General features: G+C 39.3%; 1 protein-coding gene across 8 annotated transcripts in view; it reads left to right on the top strand.

The window, feature by feature from the left end:
- Positions 1–25546, top strand: part of LOC121594903 — a 58166-nt gene that overhangs the window by 29495 nt on the left and 3125 nt on the right. For 6 of the 8 annotated variants that reach the window (XM_041918720.1, XM_041918721.1, XM_041918719.1 and 3 more), the window contains exons 3-10: positions 3449–4076; positions 10570–10684; positions 10941–12504; positions 20219–20460; positions 20981–21200; positions 23325–23493; positions 23568–23804; positions 23862–25486. In XM_041918720.1, the coding sequence (XP_041774654.1) occupies positions 3988–4076; positions 10570–10684; positions 10941–12504; positions 20219–20460; positions 20981–21200; positions 23325–23493; positions 23568–23804; positions 23862–25486 (4261 nt within the window). In that variant the 5' untranslated portion in view covers positions 3449–3987. The remainder of the gene's footprint in view (positions 1–3448; positions 4077–10569; positions 10685–10940; positions 12505–20218; positions 20461–20980; positions 21201–23324; positions 23494–23567; positions 23805–23861; positions 25487–25546) is intronic. The other 2 variants (XM_041918722.1, XM_041918724.1) reach the window with 2 other exon arrangements.

The raw sequence follows: 25546 nt of genomic DNA, 5'->3' as shown, positions 1-25546 counted from the left end.
TTAACCTATACGCTGCTGGTCAGGAGTGTTATCGTTGGCAATTTAATGCACAACAGAACTTTTGCGCGTTTCGAAAATCATGGACATTCAATTGAACACAAGTGTCTGACAACTTTTTACGCGCCTCCGTCTTAATAGCTTCGGCAAAACTTCACTGTTCTTTGAGTATTTCCGCTCCAAAATATGTTTTCCTCCACATTTTGCCGATCTTTTTAACCACAGAAAATGCTTTTCATCTTGCAATTAACCACACATAATGGTGCCTGATGCGTCACTTTCATCGTTCTTGTAACCACCAAACGAGCTCATGAAAGCAAACATCTCACACAGCTGGTGCTTTTCACAATTACTTTCGTTCTGATGCTGAAGCAGTTTACAACAAGTATCTTTCACATGGCGTTAAGCGGTTTTATAAAACTTCTCAAGTATCAAAGATACATCTAGTACGCAATTACATCTGTCTGCTACACATGGGAAATGTGACACTGAACGATTATCTGTTATTTTAAAGATGTATAGAATTTATCACATGGAGGATTACGCCTAAAAATTGTTTTAGTTTTTTTTTTAATGTTTTCAAATCTATCAATTACACGTGTTGCGCAGTTGTCCATAATGCCCTTCCTTAAATATACACAATAACTAGAGTTTTGATTCCTTTGTTTTTATGTTTGCCATGCATTAATTATATTGATATAAGCGTTGCAAAAATGCCGTTACTTTCTATAACTTAGTATTGAAGGTAAACATATTTTCCTGTACATGTTCATACGCTTCGAACATGTTTAACATTTCCCATGCCTTCTTTGCTTCATAATTAAAATTAGAAGAGATCGCAAATTGCTCTAAAATGAACGTTCATCATCGTTCTTATCTACCTAACCGGATCTTAGCGATGGTGGTTGTAGGCAAAATCGATTTCACCTCATTCTGAGCCCTGAACGCTGCCGTTTAATACTTCCTTTGCACGATAACCCGTAGGAGACCAATTCAATTTTAACTTTCCAGTCACGGCCGCTGCAACCTGTATTCTGAATCCAGCTGTATTCAGGCGCAAATTTTCCACCGGTTTCTAGGGCCCTAAAGGCAACCTCTGTGGCTCCTGGTCGTTTTAAAGCAGGATGCTCATTCTGATGATGAACGTTTTACCGGTACCGAGATTGCTCTCTAATGAAATGGAAAATTGCGATGATAATGATGTTGTGCACAACGCGAAATAACTCCACAATGTTTATTCATTGAACCCCCGTTCATCTTTCAGCTTATTTCACACGTAATACTATTTAAACTCAGCATAGGTAAGGAAAATACTATTAATTTTTAAATAAGCAGTCAAGGTATCCTTGTTTGTACGCGCTCAAAACCATAAAAATGATTTATAGCAGCTCCAGTGATAGTAATTGAAAACCTTAAAACATCCCATGCTTATCAGTTTTCATTTACAAATCAACGGCCAGGCTGGTGTCTTGGGGGGCTCTGAACTGCCTTGACTGAAATTTTACGACACCTCGTTTTTCATGTAATCCAACGTAAGTCAGTAGTTAACACTTTATCGCTGCAAGGCTTTTCGACCCCAAAAGTTCAACGTCCAGTTATATTTTCCAACTCGCCGGGATGGGCCTATTTATCTGTAGAAACGAGAACCGAGGGGGATTCTTTTGAGTCCGCCGTCCTTATTACTCTAAGCGCTTTGTCTTTTGTACCATCCTTGGTAAAGCAGTAAAACCATCAACGCTTTTGGTAGCTTTACGGGAGTTTATTTTATTTTATCTACACTTACAACCGACACCCAGGAAGGAAAAAATCGAATGTCTGCCGTCATGGGTTCTGTCTTACGATCGTTGTCAAATATCATTCTTTGCTGGCCATTTTTTTCTATAAAACTGTAATTAAATTAAAAGTCTTTTATGTTAAAGTTTAAATGTGTTCATGCCATAAGACTTTATAGAAAGGAAAATGGCAAGTTTTGTTTATCGTCCTACATAACATTTCGTAGAAAGTGATTTGATTTTAAATCAATTTTATATCAATAGTCCATCACAAATGTACAAAGCACTTATAATGCATCTACGATGGATTATTTTGAAACTGATTGATAGATTATGCAAATGGATCGATATCGCTGGAATTTGTTTTTTTTTTTGTTTCATTTAATTCAAAATATGTTCTTCTTCTTCTTCTTTATGCTCAGCAACTGATGTCGGCCAAGGCCTGTTTGTGTTTGGCTTTCAGTGACTTGTTGATTTACCATAGCAGAATATTCAGTTCTTCGTATAGGAGCACGGTCCGGTCGGGGCTTGAAGCCATGGCTGATATGTTGTTAAGTCGTGTGAATAGTCGACTGTACCACGATACTAGCCCTTAATTTTCTTCTTTTACCTTTCTTTACTGCTACACCTACCAAAATCTCACCAACTTCACATAATCGTTACGAATAGTCTACATTGTGTGCAAGGAAATCCTTAAATTGAGCTACAGTGCTGGGTACACACAATCCGACACTTCGAATTCGGCCGCTGTTCTTACTATGAAGACTTTTTTCATTTGCCCTGTTTTTTCCTAGAAAAGAGTATTTTCGATTCTCATTATCGTGTAGATATATATTTTCGTGAAAGAAAGAAGACAAAATAACCCCACTGCGCAGTTTTCGCGACGTTTTATAATTCTAGGATATTTATATATACAACGCAAACTATCCATCGAATACTGGTGTTCCGATTTTGAATACCCAGTACTATATACATTTAAATTCAAACGATAGTAAACTTAATGCAGTGAGATTCGACAGAAAAAAGTACATTACCTTACATTTCAATAATACCACAACATATATGAAGTATTTGTTTCACTATTATGCAATGTAGAGTCGTATGTGACGATTTTCGTTAAATTCAAACATTCACTAAAGATACACTTGAATTGATGTTATTGTATTATTGTTAATTAAAATATAACCAAGTGTCTATCTCAGTCCATTATTCAACCAAAATTCGGTTTATATAGTATGTAAACTCTAAACTATCTAGTATGTTAACACCAAACTGTTGACTTGGTAGTTTCAAAACTTTGCTTTATCTTTGTCAGTATCATTTAAAAATAAGTATCTACTGAAAATGGTCGCTCAACAAAAATGCCGGAAGGCAACTTTTTGCTTCAACGGGAATTTCAAGACTCTTATTAATCTCATTGATGTCGGTCTCCTATGGAATCCTTTACCGTTTTGTTCTCCTCAAACGAACCCTACAAACCTGATAATAACGATACAAAAAATCTAGAGAATGTGAATAGTTCAGACAAAAATTTGCCCAAACAACAATACTCGACGTCAGCTCGGCGTTATCAAAGAAAGGGCCTTACAAAAAAATTAATCGTATTTACGAAGAAATGCAATTCATGTGAAATGGGTAGAAATTAAACATATTTTTTCCTTTATTCTTTTCATTTTCAGGTTACTAGCAACACGAGACGCCAAAGGCTATTCCTCTGCTCCATATCTAAAGTGGCTGACAAGCTGCCAGTGAATTAAGTGTAGCTCTTCGTATTTCATTTCGCATCGTCTGTGTTTGTTTGTTCGCGTATTTTTCGTTTACTCGCTCGGATAAAGGAAACGTACAATCACATTCAATGTAGGAAGTGTAGATTGTATAAAAATGTATGTACGAAAAAGTGCGGTTGCGTGTGCCAAAAAATAAGAGCACGTTTGACGAAAGAAAAGAGTACACTGCGAACAAAGAACGGTTACTAAAGCAAACAAAAAACATTAGCAACTTGCAGAACATTTCTAGTCTACCGAATACAGTGACACTTAAGCCAATACTAACCAACTACATTTAGCAGTGACATCACAAAACGTGCCACGAGCTCCAAGTGTTCGCTACTCTAAGTGATAGTTCGAAAAATAAGACATTCATTTTAACACAACAGCCACCATTCCAGATAAAACAAAAAGATTTATCTGCTGTGTATGAGTCTACTGGGAAACGAAAGATGTTTGGTTCCAAATTACGATCATGGATGGAAAATCATATTGTGCGACCGAGAAAAAAGGGAAACAAAAATAAATCCGGAAACAACGGGTAAGTCGAATCGGATATTACGAAAAGGATACGATGCTGGGATTCACTGATATACGCCATTGTATAACCTTCTGTCATGGAAGAGTAGAAATCTGATATTTGTAATCAAGACGAGCCTTGTGTACTAAAAAAGAACAGTTTTATCGAAAAGGATGAAGAATGCAACTTTTTTTTACAACAAATTGAAGTAGAGGTATCATTTTTATTTATAGCTTTTTGTTTGGATAGCTCTGTTTTTGTATACCTAATTTAAAAACACTGTAACCCATTGTTTATTTCACAAGCTCTAGTGTAGATATTAGCTTTTAGCCACATCACGTACAAATTCAAACATTTGCTTCGGCAGAAAGGATATATTTCAAAATAAATGCTTGACATAGAGGCTTTTGTGGTGACTTCAATTGAAACGTTCATCTGGTTCTTAAATAATTATATTTATAATTGTTTAGTTATGCTTCATGCAACAAAATTTTCTGCTAAGAGCGGTGAAGGAGCTCAATTCTGATAATAGTTGTTATAGTTATTTAAATTGTAATTATAATTTATTAAAAAAAACGGCGACTTTCGATCATAACATAACTTAATATACGTTTATACTTTAGAACAGGAAAATCGTTGATTCCAATCCTCATTTCCACAAATTTCATTTTTGAAGTAAACTGAACTAATCTGCTAAACTAAACTAAACTATGTTTTTCATATTGCTCCCGAATATGGACTCCCGTGAAAGCTTACTCTGCGTTTCTAGCAGATGGTGTCAAGTAATTTCACAAACAAATAATGAAAACGAAAGTTTAACAGATATAGATAGATAGATAAGATATGACTATGCAAAAAAAAACTCATGTCACATTCATTCTGAGCCATCATTTGCTACCGATGCACGTGCCATACGGACTCGTTCAACTTTCACTTCCCAAATGTCCTTAGCCTCTGCAACTACGCTGCATTTACCTTTCGTTGTTGCAATGCAGATTGACAAAGAGCAATTTTGCTTCACCGCACATAACATGATCAAAACATCTAACGACTATAATCAGCTTTTATGTTTTTACGTCTTGATTGGTTTCAACGTTACTCAAACTTTATTGGAATACACGTCCAAAACATAACAGACTTACTTCATAGATACAGTCTGTTGAGAGCGTTTTATAAAGATAAAATATACTTTTTACACCATTAACATCAGGCAAGCCTATACTGATTACGCCTATACTGATTAAATTGCATAAAATAAAAACTAAAATAGTTCGATTTCCATCCCATTACCATTCTTTACTTTACAAACTTCATTTTTAATGCTGTTTCATCGCCAAAAACTAACACCACTAGTTATTCAAATGTGTAACTCTTAGGTGAAATGTATATTAATATTTTTTAGTTTGTATAAACTACTATTTTTTTTACCATACTCAAAGCTCATTCGACATACTGAAAGTTTCTTAAGTTTGCCATAACAACTACTCTCACAAAAAACGAGATCCGCAGAAGCAGACTCACGACAAGTTTTCATTACTCAGCATTTCATGATTGTAGGAATAACGTACGTTGCAGATACAGACCATTTATGTACCGTTCAACATGGAACCACATTGCAAAGCGACAAGATACTTTTTGCTGTCAAGTCTGTCTTTTTATTAGACCTTGAAATGTTCACCCCAAAAGCCTTCAACAAACAATTGCGGTTTTGTCTGGAATGACTACATCTTTGGAATGCACCACATGATTACGATGAGAATGATGATGTTGATGAAAAACTGGCCAACGAATAGAATATTTTACCAACAATACTCTTCGTATACAAACGTGTGCCGACGTACTGTACGACGTAGTTATGGTGGCATGTACTCTATAGTTCCGTAAACAATTCTCAAGCTTACCCGATACTCAATAGAAAATATGTGTACCACAATGCACAAGTCACAAACTTTAAGGATATCCATAAACTGTTCCGAGCTCGCTGGAATAGTCCGTGCTATACAAGATGGAACTTTTGCTACCCAGACAATGTCTCTTATTCAAGCATCATATCCTTCCCTATCCTTGCGCTAAACAGTCCGTTGCGCAAGCTTTTCGAGACAATTCTGCAAAGGCAATCCATCATTGCTGTGCCTATGCACACACAGTTGCTCGTACTTTTGCATACCTTCGTGTATTTTTGTCTCTTTGTACAGGTTTCGATTGTTATACGTCGCAGAGTTTACCAAATATTTGCTTTCAAGCTCACAATAAAGGAATAACGACCGCGATATCGACAGTTCTGCACCATTTTTACCTTTTCTTCGAGCCGCAAAAATAGAAACTGCTGATGGCTCAAAACAATTCCGTCCTTGTTTTTTTTCAGCAAGTTCCATTCATACCGGCTTATTCCAGTCTTTATGTGTCACTAACTCGATTTGGAGCTGCCATGAGTGTTGATGGAGGACGCTTTCGTCTTTCTGTGAAGAATCTACTCACGTTGTTTTCTCCTCAGCCAGAAAATAGAAAACCCATTTTAAGCTGACAGATGTCAGCTCGCAGACGGTACGATTTGATTTTACGCCTCAATTAAGTGACATCTTTCAACACTTCAGCACAAACGATCGGGACGAGTGCGAAAAAAAAAATCGAAAAAAGCTAAGCACAACTCCCATGGAACATTTTATGAGCCAATAATAAATGAAATCGATTTCCTGATTATTTCTAACGCAAGGCCATGTCTTCTGTGTTTTAGGCTAACATCGTCTGGAACAGCGTTGAATGTGCTTCGAATGGATGATTTAAAATCGCTAGATGCTTTCTCTTCTCTTCATTCCTTTAGCCACGGCAATAAAGCCAAATTCATTGCAGAAAATCGGTTTCAGCACAATTATTTCATGGGACTGTCGATGTACCAAGAGATTTGCCAAAAGATTCCATTCCCTCGATAGCATCGAAGGCAAACCTATTGTACATTGTCTAGACAGATTTGTATTGGTATCCAATCATCCATCCTGCTGACAGTTAGCGGTTCGTTGCTGTGTTTGGCAATTTACCAATCGCTTCTATTTATCATTGACAGTAGGCGAGTAATTTCTGTCTAAATGACTCTTGATTCTTGAGCTTTATTTATTAGCAACTTTTCTTTCTCCATCTTTATGCTTGTTCATGAATGCAACAAAACACGAACTCTAAAAGTGATGCGCTGGCATTTTAAGTAAACACTTCATAACTATACATGTTATAAACAAGTTCCCAGACATCCAGGGTAATTTCAAACTATTTCAGAATGTATTCAACTCTATCCTTTTTAATTTTTCCTTTTCTATAGAATATTTACTTATTTTAAAGATTTTTTTCAAAATGGTCAGATGTATCCGAAAACACAAATATATGTATTCATATTTTTTACTACGTTTAACTAAATTTGCTTATGAGATAGCCGGTAGACTATGATACGAAATGTTATTTAAATACGAGGTTTCATCGTATGACATCTCATATTCATAGCATATATGATCAATAGCATCAATAGCATAATGACCATATACTAAATACATCAGCCCCTATGACGTAAAATTGTAAATCATGTGTATTATAATTATTCTTTCCTTCTATCTGCTACATACACACATGTAGAGTGAAACAGTCATACCCTTCTCGATTGTTACATTTTCACTAAGACCCCACACCAGCTTCAATCCAAAAAGCTAACGAACCTTTAGCCAAAACGACAACGCCGATACACTCATTCCTCCTGGTTTATACGTCATTTCTCGTGCATGAGCAACGATTCGCGACTATGATTCCATGTGTAAATGAAATCCGATTACCATTTCTGTTCCGTCACGTCGCATTTCAACTGCGTTGACATCTGCATGGATCATTCTGAAAAATTGGATGAGCGCGATGAATTTCATGTTGGATAAAATTTAATTTCATGCAGCTATGTGTGTATGATGATATTGACCGAGCTTGCATCCACTACTGATTCTAGAAAGCTTCATTAAAATCAAATGGTGTAATTTACCATTTTACGCTGTAATGCAATTTAACACATTGAATAACGTCGTGTGAATATTGATCTGAGCACGTTGCTACTTTGGTTTTCATTAATCAACACAGCTTGTTATACAAAGATAAGCATATGTTTTACAAACATCAATAAAATGTTAAAGATGTGAATAGAAATATGTCTACCTCCATAATAACTATTAGGGATTTTCCTGAATGTTCCTTTCAAGAACTCATGTCACAGGATTGCTCTTGACATCTTCCACAACACTTTTTTAATTAACGTAATGGTTTAGATACTGAGTGGTGATGGTTTCTTTTTCTCGTGAACCTCAAGTGATAACATTTATGAGCATGTTGTGATTCTTTTGTACACATGAGCTTTCTAACAAACCTTCAGCAGACTCACATACCAATACACACACACACTCACACACATACACTATATTCCAACGGTAATAGCCGACAGCAAGCTTTACACTGTTTCACTCAATGTGTATATTCTCAATCCACCAATTATTGTTCCTCCTTTGTAAGGTATTCTGATTTAATTCGTTTCATTTGTGTGACTTCACATTGTGTGTCTACCGAGGCTTCATTTTCCATTTCTAATTATTCTATCAGCTGATCACGTATTTTCAAATCATAGCTAATATCATGGTGCGATTGGTTGGATTTCAAATAACTTCATTTATTTGTATGTAATGTTCGTATCGTAATAATATCGTAGTAATTTAAAACACAAAACAAAACCTATAAAGGCATATGAAATATATAAAAATACAGAAAAACTCAAGGTTTTTCAAATGAGACAGCCATAATACTTGCCTAATGTTTTCGTTGTTGCACATTATTCTACAATATGAAGTCAGTGACAGTGTAATACAGAATTTAAATATTATTATATTTCCCTTTTGCGGTTCTTGAAAAGATGATACTCCAATCACCGAGAAAGAGTTTTGATATGAATCATATAGTACAATATTTGTCATTTATCAAAAACTATGAAAAATTTGCATGGAATCTTTCCAAGAAGTATTACAACTAGTTTTATTCTACGCATTAGTTATAATTACACGGTATACTCCGACCAGCTCTCTTCACCGTTCACTCCACTCAGAGTAGTCCCTTTGGTCTGTTTTTTATTATCTATTCCCTAAGACCCGTGCATATCGAGGGAAAGGGTTCTAGGGGGCATCTAGGTTTTATTTTTCCACTGGGAAATGTGCTTAAAAAAAATTATCGACCGGTCGGTCATGGGATCGAAATACTTTCTCTATTCATTGTCTTCTTTTCACTATCGCTCTACTGTAAACGATAAAACCAAAGAGAAAACTCGAATAGCCGCAATACAAAACTAAAACCACGAAAAAAGAGTAGTGTGAGTGCTTGCCATAGCTAAGCTAAGAATAGTGTCGAGAAAGTTTCCCCACAGAATCCGTAAAACAGGAAGTTCCTTCTAGACCTGTTTTAATCTAGGCTCTCTTGTTTGTTGCTATGTGCTCGTTTTTCTATGCTTGCACTATAGAGTAATCTAAAGGGTTGGTTTACTCGAAAAAAGATCACGAGTGGAAACGATGTATTTAACGATCCTTGTTATATTTTAGGGTACTTTTCTTCATGCTGCACAACGACGCCCAATAGATATAAGAATAAATTTCGTAACCACTACACTATGTTTGGCATTTCATTTTAAATATTTGGTAAAATAATGTGTGCAAACCATTATAAATGATTTTATTTCCTATTTTGAGCAATGTTTTTTAGGACGACAACTCAGGCCATATGTATTTTGAACAAATGTTGACATCTGGTCATACTAAAATTGTTCTAAGAAATGCTTGCCGCTTTAATATCTAACATTACGTGCTTCTAACCACACGTACTCTCTTTATGACACGTACATTCTTGTACACCATGCGGAAAACTTTCTGAAACTTCTGCAGATCCTACTCGACAAGCGGCCACAATTTGATGATACACTTGATAAGTTTTTCACTTTCACAACCAATTGAGTTAACGAATGTGAAATGCTCATAGGGGAAAGCTTTGAACAAATGCAGTTGTCGGATTCCCGATTCCCTAATCCCAGATGAGACCGTTTACACATAATAGAAAGCACGAACAATTTTTTATTTCGTTAGTAGAACTGCTACAGCTATTCTTTGCACAATTGCTAAATTTAATCATTAAAGTTAGCGTTTACTCTCTACAACCAACCAGCTACAGATTAGAAGTCAATGTTGGGCATTCATAGGGTATGTTATGCTGTGCTGTGTGCTGTATTGCTGTGTGTTGCATAATTAATTTCATGTCATTTGTTTTCCGGCGTTGAAAAATGACCACAGCACCGATAATGTATACCACTACATTTCAATTAATCCTCTTAACTATACATTTGGTAGCAATACTTAATCTTTAAACTCAAGAAGAATGCAAACATTAAGTGAATACTATAGCTCTTTCTTGTTCGACTGCTCCAATAGTTAATGATTTTTTCAATTCTTTTTTTTTTTCACAGCAATAACTTCAGTGTCTTGACGTCCCAAAATGGATACAAAAGCAGTACCTTTGGTACAGATTCCAACATCGGCAGTCCTGCAAGACGCAGTGAAGTTTCCCCTATCCAAAGTCATGTAAGTTTGATAATATTCTTACTCTAATGCAATGCAGCTACTCCTTCTTCTTCTTTTACTCTGTGCAATAAAGCTTTTAGCATCGCAAATTTGTGAAACAAATTGACTATAGTTTTAAATGAATATTGAAACATATAGCAGAGCAATTCAATTGTTCTAGCATTAGATCTGTCATTTTCTTTGGACGACATCCCGCCAATCAGATTAAAATGTTGAATTATCTAGTTAACCTAGTAATACTATCTTTCGTTTACAGACAACCAGTCGCCGTGGTTGGCATTCGCCAAATCAGGATAATGTGCCGATTTCTCCAAAATCTGATCACTATCCCGTACATCACCGAATTCACAATAAACAAGCGCATGATGGAGGTGCCGAGCTCGTTACGACCGGATATGGTGCCGTGAATGGCCTATCTGGGGCAGCGTCATTTCACAATCAACAACAGCACTACCAGCAATACAATTGTGGTGTCTCATCGCCAAAAAGCATTTCGCGCAACGGCTCATCTTACACACTAGAAACGGGCCCAACGAACGTGTACTACTCGAAGAGCGTCGATTCGTATGCAGCTGACTGTGCGCTCCCCTATTCCATGCCCGAGTTTGACTTCCACGCCGGAAACACCGGCCCCTCTAGGGGTATCATGACCGGTACGGGGTCAGTTTCCACCGGGCACAATGGACACCTGATGTCACACACGTCCAATGGTACGCGAGGCAACTACTCGGCTGCCACAAGCTCAAGCAATGAACTGCTAGAAGAGCTGCATTCTTTCGAAAGTACCCGAAACAAGCGACAGCATCCAACCTCAACACGCATCAGTTCGTCTTCCTCCTCGTCTGTTAACTCTATTCATTATAGCGTCAACAACAACAATAACAACAATAACCATCTGGCCACTGGAACGCTTTCTTCTCATTATGGTAGTTTGAATGGACAGCAACCACAACCAACTGCCAGGGCCACCATTCAAACGGCTGGATCGGGTGGAAACAGCGAAAATAAGTATGGTAAACTCCTGCAGCAACAAAATCCACCCTCGAAGCAATTCGATCCTTACTATGAACAACATCAACAACAGCACAATAACAACAACTTAGTGTACTCCTCCAACAATCAGCCAACAAATTCCACTAATGGTAACCGTGCACCAACCAGCAGCAAAAATGCTTCCCCACTTCCAGCGCGAGGCACTTCAACCAGTACCTCACCTGTCCAACGTTCAGCTGCATCTAGCGCCGGGAGTAATCGTATTGTCAATGGCAATAATAATAACAATAACAATAGCTTTCCCGTCGACGCGTCGACTTCCGGAGGTGGTAAATCGATCCTCGGTGGAAGCGCATTGACGTCCAGCTTTGCCAACAAGTTCCACAAACTGACAGGAAGCCGCTCCACCAGCGGATCGAACGCACCCGATAGTGGCACCATCAATGTTAGCAACAGTAAATTGAATCATGTAAATAACAATAATACCAACGCAGCCACCAATTCAACCGGCTGCTCCCCTAGCACGGTTCCGTACCATCACCCGCACCAGTACCAAATCAATAGCGTCACGACACATCTGCATCCACCGCTGCAACCACTTCCGCCGGGAAAGCAGCCATTGTCATCGTCGCCATCGTCATCTTCACCACCACCAGCATCGCAAGCTGGCGCCCATGGACCAACACCTTCACCGAGCGTACACCATCTGCATCATCCATCAACACACGGCCACCACCATCACCATTCGCATGGCCCGATGGGTCATACGCTTTCATCGCCGGAAAGTGCTTACTCGACCGGATATTCCACCGATGGCACGTCACCGGGTAAGTGTGTCACGGAACAACTTTTCTTCTCCATTACCTTTTTGTGGCGTCTTTGTTGTAGTTCTTCCCACTGTTCCTCGTGTCCTTTTTGTGGCCCTATGCTTTATCGACATATGGCGGTTTATCGTTCAGTAAGTCATAATTTTTATATGCAAGATAAGCTGCAGTATACTTATCGTCGGCAGAACAACGTGCTCAGCTGTTGTCTGAACTATAATGAATTTATACTATGCTTCTTTCTATCGTCAATTGCTTAAGACGGAACGGGCAGAGTTTTGGCTTCGATAGCAAAACATACTCACTTTGAACGGGATAGTATTCGTCAGAGATAAAAATGTATCTACTTCTAATCAACGTTGTAATAAATACGGCCCAAAATGTGTCGTAAACTATTCTACTTTCAATATGTCGAACACTTTTGTTTCGGTTACTAACCGGACAGCCGTTCATCGTCCGAGCTATTCACTAGCTACTGCTGGACGAAAAGCATAATAATGCTCTTCAGCTCTGTACTGCCGTGCGCTTTAGATGAATCGCTGTGTTTTCTTTTATGTTGTGCCATTATTTTTTTATGTGTCTGGGGTTGGTTCAATCAGCGAGATATGATGGATTCCAACGTTGACGAAGTCGCCAGAACAGGAAGCTCGTTTCATTTTCCTAATTTGAATAGATCGTTATAAAAAATATGAGGGACGGTACGTGCCTGATTTACGATTGCATCAAAAATCACTGTTAAGGAATCACAGCTTTTACACATAAGTAATTGAAAACGTATTGCCTATGAGGATTCATCATAATCCTTATCCCTAAAAATCATAATGTTACTACTTTTGTATTGTTTCGCTGAACGTATAATTAACTCTAAAATAACTTTTTGCTTTCATTAATTAAAAGATAATTTAAATACTATATTCCAGTTAAAAAACTCGTGTTTTTAATATATTTTTATTCTTGTTTCGCGAGAAGCGTTCGGTCTTGTATGTTTCTCGGTCTTTTATTTCGCCTAAATATACTAATTACATTTCACTGAAACGGTATCGATAGAGCAGTGTAATAGAAAACAATCATTTTTTACAGTAAATCCAACGCCAATAAAGCCGATCAGTAAAAAGGTCATGTTAAATAAAGTCAATAATATATAATAAAGTTATATCAATATAATATAAAAGGTAATATTATAAAAGCCTAAATCTGGGAAAACTCGATTTACATATGATAATTTGACTCGTAATTTGTTGTATTATCATCCTTTTTTCCACCGCTTTACTTCGCTAATTCTACCTAACATAAATCCACGAAATCCATTGCAGAATGCCGGGTTCACTTATTTTTGACTCGCTAATGTGATTCATCCACAATGAGCGTAGTGTGCTCCGAGTTTGACGTTCGAAACGGGACCCGTAGCAAATTTCCTAGCATTGTACTTCGTGTAACGCTACTACATTCCGCAATAACTGACCAGAAGTTTCTTAGTTATCCAGTCTTTTAGATGCCTGAACCATGCCTGGGGCAAAGGGTACTATTTTCCATCATCACTCATCTTGTATTTACCCAAGATACTAGGGGCCGCTTCCTGCGTTTGTTACATGATTTGCATTTTTTTTTTGCCCTTGGCATAGGGTATAGGGTATAGGGTGCGTATACTACTTCAGATTCACTGCCAGTTATAGAACGCAAGGTACGGCCTTTATGCTAATGCGATTTACTTGACTACCTTTAATGTTGGCAACATTCTCAACTATAGACGGTTATTCCGGAACGCAAGGAACAACTGGCAGACTCACTTCTTCTACAATTCCGCTTGGCATCTTTCGTGTATTGAAGATACGATAAGAAACACCAAAGATCCCCCTATTTTGCTGACTTCTATTCTATTCTGGGAATAAACCTCATTTCCGTTTGGTACAATTTTCGTTTTCCATGCCAAGCTCTACTGTGCTCAACAGTGACCTAAAGAAAACTAAAGACACTTATGTGTCTCCAGGGTATTCTTCCCTTAAATAAGCAAGGCAGATAATCTCAGCTCCCAGAGCTAGTAGATCAACACCTTCATACACGAAACAAGAACATTATCATTACCAGTTGAAGCGGTTAGCAGCGAACTAGCAAATTTACTGCTCTTCACTATCCTCAGGGACAACTATAGATTGATGAACTTCTCAGAATAGAAATAAAACAACACCAAAGACTCAACTGTTTGTTGGCGTATCAAAAAGAAAATCTTCTTTAGTTGGAATACTGAAACACGCACCGATCCCAGTCGAACGATGATTGTAGCACTTTTCCAAGCAATCAATCAAAATTCAACAAACGCAATACTGCTGCGTCACGCGCGTCGCACGCACGATTTCCATTGTCGTTGTGATTCAGTTTCTATCGGCGCCGGTCATCTTCTTTAATGATACGTTTCATTCGCTACTGGCACATTACACATTTAATTGAATTCTTCGTTCTGGAAGGTGGCCAGTCAAGTCATGTAAAGCAAATAAAATTAGCCAAGGTACTGTATCAATTGGATTAGCATTTTAGTTACTAGCAAGTCGGTAATTACTGTCCTTACCACGTTCTATCATGTTTACGGGTCTCAACGTTAAAACTGTACTGATGTAATTTTTGAACTCAGCAATTCTTTTCACGGATGGCGTTTTCAATTATCACTCAACTTTTTATCACCAGTATTCCTTTGATTATTCACTGGAATAATATTTGGCTTCACAAGTCATGCACAACTGTTGCCGAGTAAAAAAAAACGATGATACGATTAAATGCAAGCTATATTGATTTGCTTTAATCATTCTTCGTTCTGGAGATACCTTTTCAGCTACGTACATAGGCATTGATATGGTATCATACGATGCTAAATTTAGAAAATAATGGTATTTAATTTTTCTTTTTTATTAAAGAGGAAATAGTTCCTCTTTAGTTCGGATGTAAAACGAAACGACGAACTATTTTAACAGTAGAACCGTACGATTTTTGTGGGGCAAATGGGTTAATTACTTTAATTTTTATAACAGGAATGAGCTATGCAATATTTGCTCATTCATATCTCTATTATGTAAGCGTACAATTCAATGTAAATATTCATCAAAACTTAGCTTTCAGTGACGTACTGATTACACATGGCAGGATAGTCCTACATATGGGGGCACGCTCTATTCGGAGTTTGAACCCATGACGGGCATGTTGTTAAGTCGTACAAGTTGACGACTGTACCAGGAGACCGGCCAAATTTAATACTAAATATATATTTTTCGGATATATCTTTAAATAGAATATTATTATCTCTAAAATACAACACTCATTTAATTTAACTACCATCAGACTGGCACCGAAAACTTACACGTGTCTTCCACAACTTTTATTCCATTCCAAACTCATATCATAACATTACAATATATTTGAATACCAATTTTCAATCCCAAACGTACAAACTCATTCAACCCTCTGCAGGGCGTCAAATTTCAATCTTATGCTTATTGCTTATTGTTACCAAAAGTCGACAATCACTTCATTCTTCGATGTTGATGAGCCTGTCGAGTGCCTCTTTGCATGCACATGGCCATACATTAAGGCTTATTGGAAAGCATCAAAGGCATTGCCTACATGCTTTGCTAGAAGGCAAATGTTTCCATCTCTTTATGATACTTTAAGTTCTCTCCTTGCCTTTCACCATCAACCCAACCGAAACAAAACACTTCATGGAACATTTGCTGTATACTACCTAAAACAGATTCTACCCCGAATGGTGCAGGCGACATACGGAAACAGCAAAACATTCCTCAAACCATCGTGCTCGGTCGAAGTTACTGCTGGCTTCCGAGCTCTCGATACAGGTGGGAAGCGAAATGCCTATACCTTTTCAAATATAATAAAAATAATAATAACTTGTCAGAACGTAAAGGATCCCAATCTCCAGACCCATTACGCCGCACCATCATTCCCGTCTTACTCCATACAATCCGCACAATGTTGTGGAATGTATTCTACCACTGAGAAAGTTTATCGGGTACGGGAATGAAAAAAACGCATGGAGCAGAATATTTGGGAGAAGGTTTGTGACATTCATACATACTTGGAAAATTCCCTCCATTGCTGCGAAAATGAACACCCCTTTCACTGCATTGAAAGACGTAAAGAAAAATCACAGCTAACTTATCAACATTTGTATGCTAATAAACTGTTTACTAGAAACATTCTCTTGCTGTTGCCATCTGCCAACTTGCTCCTTGTACGAGGCAAACACAGTGAAACCCCAACGAACTTAGTCGACAAACCGAGTTGAAGCCATCCCTTACTGCCTACCATAAACAAAGCGCAGGATGTTACCACCTCGGATGGTTACAGACGAATAGCTTTGACCCGGGCCCAACTGCTGCTAGTTTGCTATTTTAGCACTGATGTTGACGTGTCGCTTCGTATTTAGGCTTCGGTGGAAACTGTAACTACAGCCGCGAATATCGTGAACCATTCCTTGCTCCAACGGTGACCAATGTTACATCGAGCGCTCAAATTTGTCAGCTCCTAGCTCCTAGTTGGAAACCAGGGAAGATGTTGCGTTATCCCAGGCAATAGAGGGACACGATGATTTGGGTCAGCACGTCCAAGCAAAGCCATGTTATGCAAATAACCTATCATGTTTTCATGGATCATGCCATGGTGTTGAAAGTGAATCTCCCACTCAAAATCAGAATGAGCTTCAAACAACCTACCGATGAAAGAGAGTACAAAGTGTGGGAGGTATGAGGCAATCTGAGTAACACTCATAGCCTATAAAGCGGAACATTAGCTAGGAAATAAATTTATCCTTTTGGGTCCCGAACTCGTTCCAATTCCTCGCTAAAGTATGACGAGCCTTAGAGCACTGCTTTAAACTTTGCGATGTCTGCATCGATCGACATAAATTAGGATTATGTTACATGCCCAACTACGATGCGCAACGATGTGATAGTGCCGCAAATGATACAACTTCGAAATTACACTTGTAATCGTAGTGTGTTGAATGCACCGATTTCATTTAGAATTATATGCTTACATTGGATTGGAATACATTAGAATGTTGTGCAGTGCATATTCGATGATTTTTTGGTCTTTACTCCGTACACTTTTTAGCTTTAGTTCAACACAATTGAACAATCAAATACACGAAATGAAATTGTGAATGGTCAAATTTAACAAACGAAATATGTAACGTGTGTTGTTTGAAGCAGTGGTCTCCAACCTGTGATCCGTGGCGTTAACGGATGTGGTCCGTGAAATTTTTTTTAAGAAGATTATTACTAGGTAATTACTATTATTAAGAAGCTAATTACTATACATATCGCACAATTTTTTCCCATAATCAGGATTAAGTACTCAACAGGCATGCCTAGAATAAGATAAAAACCTATTTTTGAAAAAAAAAAGAAACGTTAAACTAAGTCTTCAAAATGCCTCATGTCCTCAATCGATGTGGGCTGCGGCAAATGTATTTTCAAAGGCAAGTGGTCTGCGATCTTAAAAAGGTTGGAGAGCACTGGTTTAAAGGACACGTCCGCATGTTTTCGGATAATTCCTCCGCAATCTAGTGAAAAGACTAATTATTAGTTTAAGTTAGAATCTACCATTTATTTAATTGATCATTCGATCCGCACACTAAGACCGTCACCAGTTAAGAGCGCTGCAGTTTCTCTCCAGCTCGTTGATCACCCCGATATATTCTCCTCTTCGTCATCTTCGGCTTCGATTATCCGATCGGTCGAGCTCGTTGTCGTTGTCCGCCTCATTATCATCGGCCGCCGTATTCGTAGCCGCCGCATTACCAGCCGAAATCGTTGCGGCCAAGCCAAGGTCGCTACACTAGTAAATATGAGCTGTGTTATATTCCTTATGTATTATATATATTCTTCAGTATATTCTTGTTTTGGGTATCTCGAACCGAGATCTCTTTATTATATTGTTGAAAAAAACATAAGGCAATTAGCATTATTGACATTAGGTATTACTGGCAAGACAAGACAAACATTTTACAGTCCTAATATAAACCTACTTTATCTCCTTCTTTATCACAATAATCATTCCTAAGATTATGGTCTGGCAAATGATTATTTCACTCCAAGTACAGTATTGTTGCAGTCTTGTAGGGATCAGCAGATATGCTTAACAAACCTTCTAATTCTATACTACATAAAACTGTATCAGGGGCGGATTTAGGGGCATCTCGCGGCCCTAAGCGGGGGATCGAAATGGGGTCCCTAGTTTCCTTAAAATTTGTTTTTTTATTTATTTATTATACTGAATATATTTTTACAAATGCCAAGTATATTATCCTAAATTAGTTAAGAGTAAATTTTGTTCATCCGTGCTACCGGTAGTGATTTTTTATGTTTTTTTTTTTGATATATGGGTTTTATGTTTTTCTTTTCTAAAATAGAAGTGTGTGAAAATATGTCGAGTTTGTCTAAGCCTTCAAACATTATCTCTTAAGTTTGTTACAACTTTTGATTGCTATCAACGTTATCAACGCATTCCACAAACTTGTTTGTAAGAATGTACTACTTTGGGATAGATTTTGTTTTCTGTTCGTACGTGCATGAATAGAAAATCAATTGCTTGTAAAAGCGATCTAACATGTGGAGGTTTAAGTACAGGCCTTGTTACCCTTTAGGCCGACTCATTTTCTAAAGCGCCCCCCGCGGCCGCTCAGTCCGCTTTTAGGAAAATCCGCTGATAAATTCGAGAATGACCAACAAAAGTTATTGCTACCAACTTCAGCCCCATGGTATAGTCTTGTGTAGCTTCACTAATTCACACACCTTGATAACAATAAAGCTACAAAAAATAGTATGCAGACATCTGATCGGACCATTTTTAAAACGATTACGATTCACAACCGTATCGTTCGCTATCACTTCTATTGTATAACAAACACATCCTTATTAAATTGCATTTATTCCTACTGCCTTCCGCCACTCTTTTAGCTTCTTCATTCTCACGGGTTTTTCAAAGTATTTTTCTCACCTTGGTTGATTTAATGCTCCCTATCGTCCTCCTAGTCGTTTCAGCAATCGAACCAAAATGGCACTTTGGTCCTATACACTCGTGTAAACAAAAAAAATGCCAATATACATACACGCAATTGGAACATTTCTGGATCCTTGTTCAATTTTATTACCCTTCCCCAATTCCTCATCGACAGCCACACTCCGGGGAAAAACCGCGAGCTTTCGGAAGCCGACTACTGTGTACGAACGATGATAACAAAGCGTTTTCCTCTGCTCACATGCAGCTCGCAAGATAAAACGCTTGTTTGTGGTCGTTTTGTGCCACATCCTCAGTAAGTCACGATGAATGGTTTTATTACTTCGTTCGTCCGTTGCTCACTGGAACAGTCGCATTTCTTCCGGTGTGATTCTACATCCCCCTACGAGTAACAAGAAAAGATTCCAACGTGTCCCAACGTTTTATTGTGCCATAAAATGTGAAAACACACCCATTTGTCAACTGAAAGCTGAAGGTGGTAACGAAATTGAATAAACATCGCCAACATTTAGGATTGGTTTCCTGTTTTCCAAATAGTCCCATTCCAGATCTGCGCTATGTCATTGATCATTCCGTTGGAAAAAAAATTAGTCTTGGCTCTTGAAGCTGCTGTTTCTAGGATCAGAACAGCCCCTTCTTATGCCCTTTATAATCTATACCGATTAAATATTTGTATTCATTTTATCTTTGGCAGGTGGCTGCTCTTACACGCCCGAATACTACATCAACATCCGTACGGGGACGCACTACTTTCCCAAAGGCACGACGTTACCGGGAGCACTGCATGGGCGTACCTCGGCTGGGTTTGATCGCACTGGACCCGCGGTTTCTGCTAGTGCAGCTGCTCCAGGCCATCATGAGAACGGTTCCAAATTCAAATGTGCCCTTAATCGCATCGAGGAAAAGCACGTGGAGTTTTGTGTCGACGCGGAATCGGTAAGAAACAGATCCTTTGCGTCACGCAGTGAACAGTCCAGCAAACAGCTCACAAAAGCATGCTCTAGTTCTTATTCTGAATGCATTTCAAAACGGCTTTAATATTCTCTCCAGACATCCTTCAGCATTTTCTGTGTATGTATGTTCAAACACTTTATTTACTACTTCTATTGAGGGAATTTAATTTTCGTTTGCAAAACCTGTCTATTTTTTGTACTGCATTATCTGCTCTCGTCCAGTGTGCGTTCTATTCGTGCCCTGTTGCATTCTTTTCTTTCCTGGTTTGGTTTTGTTTAATATCACACTTTAACACTCTCCACTGCTACGAGCACGTGAATAACGTGGCATTTGTTCCGTTTGCCCATTCCCACTTCCTCCCGATGATTTCACATAAACAGACGACCAATTTACGCGTCTCTCGAAACTTCTCCCCATTTCGCACCGTGTCTCCAGTGTTGCGAAAGGATTCAATGATTGGTTTGCTCTGTTTCGTTTCTTTCCTCACACGTTTGGCTTTCAGCACGTTTCCGTACCACGAGCTCCAGTTCCGAATGCACCCAATCTGTCTAGCTTCAAGCCCACGCTCGGTGCAGCAAGCGGAAATGGCACGGGCGTTTTATCTCAACTTCAGCAACCGTCAGCGACAGTCCAACCGCAGTCAAACCAGCCTCCGAATGCAGTTGCAATGAGTCCCATTATGCAGAAGAACCTCGGCATGCAGCATTACCGTAGCATTGAATGTGAGTATAATGCAAATAAGTAACATGGCATTTGTTGCTGTTCTTTCTCCTCGCAAAGTTTCATCGTGTCATGGCGTGTATTGTTCAATAGAATTTATCAAAGCCAAACCAACGTCATTTGCATTGTGTACTACAGATTTATAGGTTATGCACATGATGTACTATTTTCCACTGTACGACAAAATGCTGCAAATGCATCCTGGAGCTACCCAAACAGTTGGAAAAAACTCTCGTACCGGGATGAGAAATATGATCCTTCCATAAGATTTCACTTGGAGGGCTGAAGAAAATAATTTTAATGCGCACATTACGTTACAGCGAGCCGAAATGAACTTTTCCAACTCTAAAGCCATCGTGGTAGCTAAAAAACTGTGGTAGCTAGCATCATGGTAGCTACCTCCATCGAACCCAACTTTTCCCCATGAAGCTGGTAGAGTAGTTTTCAACTTGTTACACCATGTGCAAAAGATGCCACATAGCTGTTAAGTTGCTCCGTCGGCTATGCATACCGGTGTTTAAATGCATTTCGCTGTAACTTGCCTTTTTGAGGAGTTTGCTCTTCCATTGCATTGAATTTAATTATACGCCCTTTAGCACAGTACCATGACGTGCCTAGAAATTCCTGATGTTTGAACAAAAAGGTGTGAACATTGCTAGCATCCCTCAAGTAGCATCATTTTGGAATATGCAAACGATACGCTTGTAGGAGAGTCCTCCAGATGGGACCATTTTTAAGCCTGAACTGTTTCTGTGCTCATAGCAATTTTTAATTTGCCGCTAGAGTACAGGTACCAATAGTGGGGTAGTTTTCAGCGATACAAATACTTTATATTGAATAACTTTGAAACGGAAAAGGTTTTACTTTCTCACTGTTTTTTACTGTTTTACATAACAAAACCAAAATAACAAGAAAAAACCAATTTTGTTTAATTGTTACGAAAATGTTTTGAAAAGAAAATATAATATAAATGTGTCTGAGTTTTGAACCTTGTTTGGTGTGATAAGCAAAGATTACTCATTTATATATGAATTATGTATTTGATTTAATTTGATTATTTTGTATGTATTAGTGATGGATCATACGACTACACTAACAGATCGACCCGGAGTCGGGTGTAGCTAGGCCGAAATCGATTCCGACACGTGGGTGCAACGAGTTTGGTAGGTTCATACGAGTTTGGTAGGTTCATACGAGTTCAATAAGTTTAGTAGGTTTGGTGGGTGCATATGAGTTCAATAGATTCAGTTGAATCAGTGGGATCAAGCAAGTTAGAAGCCGTAATAGGTTTAATGGGTGTCTTCAAGTTCAGTAGTAATATGGTATGACCTCCCTGGTACGATTGCGTGCTTACTAAGAAGTTTACTCTCTAAAGTTGGCTGTTTGCTTCTATTCATTACTTTCACCGTCTGTTAAATAACTCAACCTACTGAACACGTTTGCACCTACCGAACTCGTATGATCCTATTGAACTCGTATGAACCTACCGAACTTGTACAAACCTATTGCACTCGTACGAACCTATTTAACTCGTTGCACCCACGGGTCGGAGTCGCATATGCCTTGACGAACCTACTGAACTTACTGGAACCAAAATTACGTCCCGGAGCGCACGGATGGTTCCGACCCGGTAGGTTCGGGTCAACCCGTCCATCACTAGTATGTATGAATGTATAAAAAATATATGATTTTATTTGATGGATTCGTATAAAGAAACCCATGCGATTTTTGTTAACCGGGCCACGTCATAACGACGTCTTGGACTTGCAGACCAACAACACAAACAGAAAGAGAGAGGTAGAGAAAGGGGTAGAGAGAGAGAGAGAGAGAGAGAGAGAGAGAGAGAGAGAGAGAGAGAGAGAGAGAGAGAGAGAGAGGGATTTAAGTGGAAGTTTATTTTTACTTTGATCTTTAAACGTTGACCTGTTCTTCAACTTAATACATCAATTATGCACTAGAACAACTAAGCTAAATACTTCCAATTTATACATTAAATTGCAGAAAATTTAAAAACAATTCATGGTTTGGAATGGTTTTGCAATAATTTCCCCATCAAGTTATTGCAAACGCTTCAGTACATTTCTCCTTTCTATCACTAAACAACGCTCTATTATTTTCTGATGCAGCACCATCACCTCGCCAACGGTGCCGAATTAGAACGAACCCTTGGTTGACGACAGCCGATGGAGCTCTTGCTAGTGCAAACTGCGTCAAGCGAACGGAACCGGATTCTGGATCTACTTCCTCCGGCATCAAATCAAGCAGCGGTACAGATGACAATAAAAATAATAATAAGTAAGATACATCGGCAATTATATTTATGGCTCTTTTTCACTGAAAACAATCTAATGTCAATCGCATAATTGCAGCAAATCAAACGCACTTTCCGACACAGATTCAAGCTCGTCTACGGAGAAGATCGTTGACAGAAAGCCATTTACGCCGAAAACTCTTAAAAAGATGGCAGACCTCTCTCGCCTAGATAGTAGGTCAGCACCGGTAACGATTGGCTCCAACCAGGACAGTGACGAAGATGCTACCCTTAACGAAATGATGGGCAAGTTTGACGAAAGTTACCACTATGAAAAGGAGACTGACATTTTGAGGTGAGCAACTTTTATTCATCGGTCATTGTCACGGATTTTACATCTGTTTCCTTCCAGTTGTAGTGACTCCGATCCGACGGACTGTCCAACAGACATTGATACCGGTCAGGATGCGGGCGACGAGTGTGATACGGATGATCTTCTCGATCTCGACTTTATCGATACGGGCTCGGTGCAGGAGGTACCGGACAAGGAAACTTATCGACACACGACCAGCTGCTCGATCCATCAGTTCCCGGAACGAAAGGCGTCCTGTAAGCAGCAACGCATCCAGCGCAGTAAACGTAGTAACGAAAGTGGCGGTGGCTCCAAACGTCGAAAGAAGCTGGTACGTACGAGGAAGAAAAGTGCGGCTGATCACTCCGCCCTGAGTGTCGGGTCGGGTGCAGGAGACTCAACGGCCGTTGTGAGCCGTGGTTGTCGCAGTTTAGGCGGTACTCCTGTGTCGTTGAGGCGAAACCAGCAGGACCAAGAATTGCGTACACCCACCAGGGGCTCTCCCCTCACCAACCGATGCAACTCGCTCACCTTCACCGAAGTGCATTCGCTGCACAGCCGAATATTGGCAATTTCCGAGAGTGAAAAGGCGCTGCTTCGGGCAGACCTGGAGGCGGATGTTAAGTACAAACAATTGATTCACGAAGCAGAATCTATCCTGTTTTCCATGAAGAGCAATAGCTCCATTTGCATCAAGGACCTAGCCACAGTGCCGCCACCATTGCCTCCGCGTGAGCCGCAGCCTCCACCAACGCCGTCGCTCTCGAAAGATACGCCCGTTACCTCAACCACTATTTCCAGCCCGCGTCGCGTTTGTAACCCACCGGCCAACAAGCGGGTCGAAATGCTGCGCAACTGCGAGGCTGACTTAAAACGAGAGCTGGCCAAAACATGCTCACAAAAGTGTACCGATGGGGCGGGCAATCCTGCAGAATTAAACCCCGCCGAAGGAGTTATCGTAAATAAGCGCTTGGAGGTGTTGCGCTATGAAACTTCCTGCTCACTGTCGGCTCCAAACAGCCCCAAAAATACGCGTGTTCTGGTGCCTCGCAAAACACATGTCTCAAACTTCATCCACCATCAAGCTAGACCGCCTTGTTCACCGGAGGCACTGGCAAACGATCTTAAACAAAGTGCCAATCTTTCCCCGCCTCCGCCACCTCCGCGGCGAATGATACCAAAATCACCGACCATCATGCGAAGACGGTTCCGCAGCCAAAGCCCACATCTGAATATTGAATCAGATTCTGATTCAGACGAAGTCAGTCGAAATCTGGACAGCAAAGCTCATGGTAAATCGTATCGTTCCGGTACAACCAATAACAATAACAAGGAAAACTTAGTCATCAATCCTCAGCCAGCGACATTTCAGCAACCAACGGTCAAACCCGTCGTAGGAAAGCAGATGAATAACTTTCGCCACACGATACACGGTCCTGCCTTCACAAACGGTGAGGATGGGCAAAATGGTTATGGTTACCCAGAAGACACCAATGCTATCAGCAACCATGCATCGAGTGCCGTGGGAATGCACAAATCGCCGCTTATTTCGTTCCGCTCAGTGGACATAGGCTCCCCAGTTACCGATGATAGCTACTGTCCTCAGAGTGAGCCACTCAAACGGAAGATATACACCTGCAGTGCAGCGTTCGAAAAAATACAGCGAAGCCTTCATCATGATACAGGTAAACAAACAACCAAAAACAATACGTTGAAACAAAATATATTTCACCATTTAAGGCAGT

Source organism: Anopheles merus, chromosome 2L (assembly GCF_017562075.2).
Source record: "Anopheles merus strain MAF chromosome 2L, AmerM5.1, whole genome shotgun sequence".
Taxonomy (NCBI): Eukaryota; Metazoa; Arthropoda; class Insecta; order Diptera; family Culicidae; genus Anopheles; species Anopheles merus.
Note: the sequence above shows the minus strand (reverse complement) of the source record. Positions and strands in the feature narration are given on the sequence as shown.